The sequence below is a fragment of the Paralichthys olivaceus genome, chromosome 7, assembly GCF_024713975.1.
Source record: "Paralichthys olivaceus isolate ysfri-2021 chromosome 7, ASM2471397v2, whole genome shotgun sequence".
Classification (NCBI taxonomy): Eukaryota; Metazoa; Chordata; class Actinopteri; order Pleuronectiformes; family Paralichthyidae; genus Paralichthys; species Paralichthys olivaceus.
This window is the reverse complement of record NC_091099.1, coordinates 26,545,151-26,553,290: the sequence shown is the minus strand read 5'-3', so window position 1 is coordinate 26,553,290 and position 8,140 is coordinate 26,545,151. Positions and strand designations below refer to the sequence as shown.

Here is an 8,140-nt window from a genome sequence, read left to right as displayed (position 1 = left end):
AGGAGCGAGGGGTGGAGCCTGACTGAGAGCTCGAGGACACTGCATGCCCTCCTCGACCTGCACCCATTGGACATTACTAGCTTTCAATCACATCATATACACATCATATATTTGACTCTATATGGAACCATGACTTACAAAATGAACACCAGGGTGTATTGAGGAAGAAACAAGAGATGATTGATTCAATTTCAAATGTCTTTATTTTTTTAAGAATGGTTTCTCTCTTGTGACAAATGTACTTATTGTAAGTTGCTTTGGACAAAAGCATCTGCTAAATGCCCTAAATGTAAATATTTTCTTCATTTCCTTTGCCGCTTCTCCTCCTTCTCTCTGTCTAGTTTGTCTCTCTGCTCCTGCCTCTTCTTCTCTTGCAGCTCCTTCTTTTGCCTCTTCTCTGCCTCTTTCTTTGCTTTCTTTTGCTCCTCTTGAATCCTTGCCTTGTCCTTATCGGTCATCAAGGCCAGTTCCTGAAAAGACAGAGACGACAAGTGTTTAGATATTTTCTCTTTCAAAAGTCTGAATAAGAAACAAACTTAAAGTGCAACAAGTTCTTATTCAGATCAAACAGAGCTGATGTGACTTACCTGAAGCTTGATCTGTTTCAGAATGAGCAGCTTTATGTCTGCCTCATGCTTGGCCGCCCACATCTGCTCAGTATTGCTGACCAGTTTCTCCAGCTCCTTGATTTTTGTGAAGCCAGCCTCCTTCTCAGCCTGCTGACTACTGAGATGGTCCTCCAGAGTGTTAACTTTCGTCTCCCACTCAGTCTTGTTCTGGAGGATCCTTGCCTCCATGGCTTGCTGCATGGACAGGAGTTTCTGGTTGCTGGCTTCCAGTGCCATATTCTGACTGCTGAGACTGTTGATCACCTGCTCCGTATAGACAATTCTGGCCTCATGTTTGGTCACCCACTTCTCTTCTGTGACCTTGAGCTGTCTCTCCAGCTCCTTGATTCGATTGGAGCCAGCCTCCTTCTCCACCCGCTCACTACTGAGATGGTCCTCCAGAGTGTTAACTTTAGTCTCCCACTCAGTCTTGTTCTGGAGGATCCTTGCCTCCATGGCTTGCTGCATGGACAGGAGTTTCTTGTTGCTGGCTTCCAGTGCCTTATTTTGACTGGTGAGACTGTTGATCAGCTGATCCGTTTGGACAATTCTGGCCTCATGTTTGGTCACCCACTTCTCTTCTGTGACCTTGAGCTGTCTCTCCAGCTCCTTGATTCTACTAGAGCCAGCCTCCTTCTCTGCCTGCTCACGGCTGAGCTCGTGCTTCAGAGCCTTGATTTCTGACTGCCAGTCAGGCTCGTTCTGGAGAACTTTTGTCCCCATAGCTTTGAGCTTGGTTGTGAGCTCATTGATTTCCTCTTCCAGTGCCATTTTCTCATGCACTGTCCTGTCGATCACCTGTTCCCTCTGTTTAATGGAGTACTCCAGCTCATTGACGTGGTTGCACCTTTGCTTGAGGTCACGTCTGATCTTGTGGATCTCTGCCTGCTGGCTTTGACAACGAGTACTCAAGGACCTGTAGTCCTTCTCTTGGAGCCTCAACTCTTTCTTGGCATCCTTAAGGTCGAGCTGTAGTTCTTCCTTGAGTTTTTCATAATCTGCATTCTGCATGCTCTCCTTTTCCTTTTTCCATGAAGCTTCTTTGCAGGACATGGCGATCTTCAGACTGGCATTTTCATGAGCCAGATGCATATTCTTAGAATCCAAATTCTGCTTTTCCTCAAGGAGGTCCTCAAACAATTTCTCGTGGTCTGGCACCTGAAAGACTCGAACAAACATATAACAGTTAAAAACACAGTCCCACACTCACTTTGAATTAAATGTTGATGAACCAGACCAACAAATCATTGATTTAACCACCAGTACATTTAAATACAGTTTCTTCAATTCTGTTAAATACAGTCTCTACATACTATGGATGTCACGATATGAAATTTTGGCGCAGAGCCAGAGGAAATATCACGGTTTCAGGATTTACACGATTATTGATTAAATGAAAAACAAACAATATATAGCTAATGATATAACTAATTAACTACAATATTTATTATTATTGTCAACAATTACGTTTAATTACGTGACTTGCGAGAGATTTCACCACGCAGGGCACACACAAATTAAAAAAAATCACTAGTATGCTACTGCTAGCATTCTAGCATTAGCACCAATGTGATGGGTTCATTTAAAGTCCATCCCCTCACAGAAAAAATATTTTTGAGTTTGAGACAAACATTGGAAAAATAAAATAAAATCGTCGATGTGTCCTGCTTAGAAACCTTACCCTTCCTGACTTGTTCTTTGGCATGTTGGCTAAATATAGGGGTATTATATATGTGTACTGAAGTATACACTGTCTTCTGACGGTCTCGTGTATCGAAGATTTGTGGATCTGTGGTCTAGTTTTGGAGCTGTTGTGCTCATAAGGTCTCCTCCATAACTCTTATAGGCACTGAACCTGGTAGTGATGGCTTTGAAGTAAAGATAAATTACATTAAACAATCAAAGTCAAATATGACATCATAGACACTGTCACATTTGACATCATAGACACTGTCACATGTGACATCACAGAAGCTGTCACATGGGACATCACAGACACTGTTTAGTTAAATGTGATATTAAACAAACAGTTTTCCATGATATGAGCCCTACAATCATTTCTTTTTAGATGTGAATCTAAAATGTGAAGAATGAAAGTCTGAAAATACATCTTGTTTTTTAAAATCAGAAGTGACCACATTAGTAGGAGCGAGGGGTGGAGCCTGACTGAGAGCTCGAGGACACTGCATGCCCTCCTCGACCTGCACCCATTGGACATTACTAGCTTTCAATCACATCATATACACATCATATATTTGACTCTATATGGAACCATGACTTACAAAATGAACACCAGGGTGTATTGAGGAAGAAACAAGAGATGATTGATTCAATTTCAAATGTCTTTATTTTTTTAAGAATGGTTTCTCTCTTGTGACAAATGTACTTATTGTAAGTTGCTTTGGACAAAAGCATCTGCTAAATGCCCTAAATGTAAATATTTTCTTCATTTCCTTTGCCGCTTCTCCTCCTTCTCTCTGTCTAGTTTGTCTCTCTGCTCCTGCCTCTTCTTCTCTTGCAGCTCCTTCTTTTGCCTCTTCTCTGCCTCTTTCTTTGCTTTCTTTTGCTCCTCTTGAATCCTTGCCTTGTCCTTATCGGTCATCAAGGCCAGTTCCTGAAAAGACAGAGACGACAAGTGTTTAGATATTTTCTCTTTCAAAAGTCTGAATAAGAAACAAACTTAAAGTGCAACAAGTTCTTATTCAGATCAAACAGAGCTGATGTGACTTACCTGAAGCTTGATCTGTTTCAGAATGAGCAGCTTTATGTCTGCCTCATGCTTGGCCGCCCACATCTGCTCAGTATTGCTGACCAGTTTCTCCAGCTCCTTGATTTTTGTGAAGCCAGCCTCCTTCTCAGCCTGCTCACTACTGAGATGGTCCTCCAGAGTGTTAACTTTCGTCTCCCATTCAGTCTTGTTCTAGAGGATCCTTGCCTCGATGGTTTGTTGCACAGAGATGAGCCTCTGGTTGCTGGCTTCCAGTGCCATATTCTGACTGCTGAGACTGTTGATCACCTGATCCGTATAGACAATTCTGGCCTCATGTTTGGTCACCCACTTCTCTTCTGTGACCTGGAGCTGTCTCTCCAGCTCCTTGATTCGATTGGAGCCAGGCTCCTTCTCCACCCGCTCACTATTGAGATGATCCTCCAGAGTGTTAACTTTAGTCTCCCACTCAGTCTTGTTCTGGAGGATCCTTGCCTCCATGGCTTGCTGCATGGACAGGAGTTTCTTGTTGCTGGCTTCCAGTGCCTTATTTTGACTGGTGAGACTGTTGATCAGCTGATCCGTTTGGACAATTCTGGCCTCATGTTTGGTCACCCACTTCTCTTCTGTGACCTTGAGCTGTCTCTCCAGCTCCTTGATTCTACTAGAGCCAGCCTCCTTCTCTGCCTGCTCACGGCTGAGCTCGTGCTTCAGAGCCTTGATTTCTGACTGCCAGTCAGGCTCGTTCTGGAGAACTTTTGTCCCCATAGCTTTGAGCTTGGTTGTGAGCTCATTGATTTCCTCTTCCAGTGCCATTTTCTCATGCACTGTCCTGTCGATCACCTGTTCCCTCTGTTTAATGGAGTACTCCAGCTCATTGACGTGGTTGCACCTTTGCTTGAGGTCACGTCTGATCTTGTGGATCTCTGCCTGCTGGCTTTGACAACGAGTACTCAAGGACCTGTAGTCCTTCTCTTGGAGCCTCAACTCTTTCTTGGCATCCTTAAGGTCGAGCTGTAGTTCTTCCTTGAGTTTTTCATAATCTGCATTCTGCATGCTCTCCTTTTCCTTTTTCCATGAAGCTTCTTTGCAGGACATGGCGATCTTCAGACTGGCATTTTCATGAGCCAGATGCATATTCTTAGAATCCAAATTCTGCTTTTCCTCAAGGAGGTCCTCAAACAATTTCTCGTGGTCTGGCACCTGAAAGACTCAAACAAACATGTAACAGTTAAAAACACAGTCCCACACTCACTTTGAATTAAATGTTGATGAACCAGACCAACAAATCATTGATTTAACCACCAGTACATTTAAATACAGTTTCTTCAATTCTGTTAAATACAGTCTCTACATACTATGGATGTCACGATATGAAATTTTGGCGCAGAGCCAGAGGAAATATCACGGTTTCAGGATTTACACGATTATTGATTAAATGAAAAACAAACAATATATAGCTAATGATATAACTAATTAACTACAATATTTATTATTATTGTCAACAATTACGTTTAATTACGTGACTTGCGAGAGATTTCACCACGCAGGGCACACACAAATTAAAAAAAATCACTAGTATGCTACTGCTAGCATTCTAGCATTAGCACCAATGTGATGGGTTCATTTAAAGTCCATCCCCTCACAGAAAAAATATTTTTGAGTTTGAGACAAACATTGGAAAAATAAAATAAAATCGTCGATGTGTCCTGCTTAGAAACATTACCCTTCCTGACTTGTTCTTTGGCATGTTGGCTAAATATAGGGGTATTATATATGTGTACTGAAGTATATACTGTCTTCTGACGGTCTCGTGTATCGAAGATTTGTGGATCTGTGGTCTAGTTTTGGAGCTGTTGTGCTCATAAGGTCTCCTCCATAACTCCTATAGGCACTGAACCTGGTAGTGATGGCTTTGAAGTAAAGATAAATTACATTAAACAATCAAAGTCAAATATGACATCATAGACACTGTCACATTTGACATCATAGACACTGTCACATGTGACATCACAGAAGCTGTCACATGGGACATCACAGACACTGTTTAGTTAAATGTGATATTAAACAAACAGTTTTCCATGATATGAGCCCTACAATCATTTCTTTTTAGATGTGAATCTAAAATGTGAAGAATGAAAGTCTGAAAATACATCTTGTTTTTTAAAATCAGAAGTGACCACATTAGTAGGAGCGAGGGGTGGAGCCTGACTGAGAGCTCGAGGACACTGCATGCCCTCCTCGACCTGCACCCATTGGACATTACTAGCTTTCAATCACATCATATACACATCATATATTTGACTCTATATGGAACCATGACTTACAAAATGAACACCAGGGTGTATTGAGGAAGAAACAAGAGATGATTGATTCAATTTCAAATGTCTTTATTTTTTTAAGAATGGTTTCTCTCTTGTGACAAATGTACTTATTGTAAGTTGCTTTGGACAAAAGCATCTGCTAAATGCCCTAAATGTAAATATTTTCTTCATTTCCTTTGCCGCTTCTCCTCCTTCTCTCTGTCTAGTTTGTCTCTCTGCTCCTGCCTCTTCTTCTCTTGCAGCTCCTTCTTTTGCCTCTTCTCTGCCTCTTTCTTTGCTTTCTTTTGCTCCTCTTGAATCCTTGCCTTGTCCTTATCGGTCATCAAGGCCAGTTCCTGAAAAGACAGAGACGACAAGTGTTTAGATATTTTCTCTTTCAAAAGTCTGAATAAGAAACAAACTTAAAGTGCAACAAGTTCTTATTCAGATCAAACAGAGCTGATGTGACTTACCTGAAGCTTGATCTGTTTCAGAATGAGCAGCTTTATGTCTGCCTCATGCTTGGCCGCCCACATCTGCTCAGTATTGCTGACCAGTTTCTCCAGCTCCTTGATTTTTGTGAAGCCAGCCTCCTTCTCAGCCTGCTCACTACTGAGATGGTCCTCCAGAGTGTTAACTTTCGTCTCCCATTCAGTCTTGTTCTGGAGGATCCTTGCCTCGATGGTTTGTTGCACAGAGATGAGCCTCTGGTTGCTGGCTTCCAGTGCCATATTCTGACTGCTGAGACTGTTGATCACCTGATCCGTATAGACAATTCTGGCCTCATGTTTGGTCACCCACTTCTCTTCTGTGACCTGGAGCTGTCTCTCCAGCTCCTTGATTCGATTGGAGCCAGGCTCCTTCTCCACCCGCTCACTATTGAGATGATCCTCCAGAGTGTTAACTTTAGTCTCCCACTCAGTCTTGTTCTGGAGGATCCTTGCCTCCATGGCTTGCTGCATGGACAGGAGTTTCTTGTTGCTGGCTTCCAGTGCCTTATTTTGACTGGTGAGACTGTTGATCAGCTGATCCGTTTGGACAATTCTGGCCTCATGTTTGGTCACCCACTTCTCTTCTGTGACCTTGAGCTGTCTCTCCAGCTCCTTGATTCTACTAGAGCCAGCCTCCTTCTCTGCCTGCTCACGGCTGAGCTCGTGCTTCAGAGCCTTGATTTCTGACTGCCAGTCAGGCTCGTTCTGGAGAACTTTTGTCCCCATAGCTTTGAGCTTGGTTGTGAGCTCATTGATTTCCTCTTCCAGTGCCATTTTCTCATGCACTGTCCTGTCGATCACCTGTTCCCTCTGTTTAATGGAGTACTCCAGCTCATTGACGTGGTTGCACCTTTGCTTGAGGTCACGTCTGATCTTGTGGATCTCTGCCTGCTGGCTTTGACAACGAGTACTCAAGGACCTGTAGTCCTTCTCTTGGAGCCTCAACTCTTTCTTGGCATCCTTAAGGTCGAGCTGTAGTTCTTCCTTGAGTTTTTCATAATCTGCATTCTGCATGCTCTCCTTTTCCTTTTTCCATGAAGCTTCTTTGCAGGACATGGCGATCTTCAGACTGGCATTTTCATGAGCCAGATGCATATTCTTAGAATCCAAATTCTGCTTTTCCTCAAGGAGGTCCTCAAACAATTTCTCGTGGTCTGGCACCTGAAAGACTCGAACAAACATATAACAGTTAAAAACACAGTCCCACACTCACTTTGAATTAAATGTTGATGAACCAGACCAACAAATCATTGATTTAACCACCAGTACATTTAAATACAGTTTCTTCAATTCTGTTAAATACAGTCTCTACATACTATGGATGTCACGATATGAAATTTTGGCGCAGAGCCAGAGGAAATATCACGGTTTCAGGATTTACACGATTATTGATTAAATGAAAAACAAACAATATATAGCTAATGATATAACTAATTAACTACAATATTTATTATTATTGTCAACAATTACGTTTAATTACGTGACTTGCGAGAGATTTCACCACGCAGGGCACACACAAATTAAAAAAAATCACTAGTATGCTACTGCTAGCATTCTAGCATTAGCACCAATGTGATGGGTTCATTTAAAGTCCATCCCCTCACAGAAAAAATATTTTTGAGTTTGAGACAAACATTGGAAAAATAAAATAAAATCGTCGATGTGTCCTGCTTAGAAACATTACCCTTCCTGACTTGTTCTTTGGCATGTTGGCTAAATATAGGGGTATTATATATGTGTACTGAAGTATATACTGTCTTCTGACGGTCTCGTGTATCGAAGATTTGTGGATCTGTGGTCTAGTTTTGGAGCTGTTGTGCTCATAAGGTCTCCTCCATAACTCCTATAGGCACTGAACCTGGTAGTGATGGCTTTGAAGTAAAGATAAATTACATTAAACAATCAAAGTCAAATATGACATCATAGACACTGTCACATTTGACATCATAGACACTGTCACATGTGACATCACAGAAGCTGTCACATGGGACATCACAGACACTGTTTAGTTAAATGTGATATTAAACAAAC

The 8,140-nt window shown here is 42.0% G+C and overlaps 3 protein-coding genes across 3 annotated transcripts; all 3 read right to left on the bottom strand.

Annotated features, from left to right (window-relative positions):
- Positions 1 to 286: 286 nt before the first annotated feature.
- Positions 287 to 1,014, bottom strand: LOC138410877 (caldesmon-like). The gene is made up of 2 exons (XM_069528896.1): positions 588 to 1,014; positions 287 to 470 (listed from the first exon to the last, which is right to left on the bottom strand). Exons 1-2 carry the CDS (start codon positions 843 to 845, stop codon positions 303 to 305), a joined length of 426 nt encoding a protein of 141 aa, XP_069384997.1. The 5' UTR covers positions 846 to 1,014; the 3' UTR covers positions 287 to 302.
- Positions 1,015 to 3,038: 2,024 nt separating this feature from the next.
- LOC138410858 (tropomyosin-like) lies at positions 3,039 to 4,124 on the bottom strand. Its single transcript, XM_069528759.1, has 2 exons — positions 3,340 to 4,124; positions 3,039 to 3,222 (listed from the first exon to the last, which is right to left on the bottom strand). Exon 1 carries the CDS (start codon positions 4,081 to 4,083, stop codon positions 3,529 to 3,531), a length of 555 nt encoding a protein of 184 aa, XP_069384860.1. The 5' UTR covers positions 4,084 to 4,124; the 3' UTR covers positions 3,039 to 3,222; positions 3,340 to 3,528.
- A 1,666-nt stretch (positions 4,125 to 5,790) lies between these two features.
- On the bottom strand, positions 5,791 to 6,876 carry LOC138410852 (myosin heavy chain, cardiac muscle isoform-like). Its single transcript, XM_069528699.1, has 2 exons — positions 6,092 to 6,876; positions 5,791 to 5,974 (listed from the first exon to the last, which is right to left on the bottom strand). The coding sequence occupies exons 1-2, from the start codon at positions 6,833 to 6,835 to the stop codon at positions 5,807 to 5,809; spliced, it is 912 nt and encodes a 303-aa protein (XP_069384800.1). The 5' UTR covers positions 6,836 to 6,876; the 3' UTR covers positions 5,791 to 5,806.
- Positions 6,877 to 8,140: the final 1,264 nt, after the last annotated feature.

What these genes read in the sequence shown, in the direction of transcription:
- LOC138410852 (XM_069528699.1), bottom strand. Translation starts at nt 6,835, where the DNA reads ATGGGGACAAAAGTTCTCCAGAACGAGCCTGACTGGCAGTCAGAAATC. An exon ending in TGAAACAGATCAAGCTTCAG is followed by an intron (nt 5,975 to 6,091) that starts GTAAGTCACATC and finishes CTGTCTTTTCAG; the next exon opens with GAACTGGCCTTGATGACCGA.
- LOC138410858 (XM_069528759.1), bottom strand. Translation starts at nt 4,083, where the DNA reads ATGGGGACAAAAGTTCTCCAGAACGAGCCTGACTGGCAGTCAGAAATC.
- LOC138410877 (XM_069528896.1), bottom strand. Translation starts at nt 845, where the DNA reads ATGGCACTGGAAGCCAGCAACCAGAAACTCCTGTCCATGCAGCAAGCC. An exon ending in TGAAACAGATCAAGCTTCAG is followed by an intron (nt 471 to 587) that starts GTAAGTCACATC and finishes CTGTCTTTTCAG; the next exon opens with GAACTGGCCTTGATGACCGA.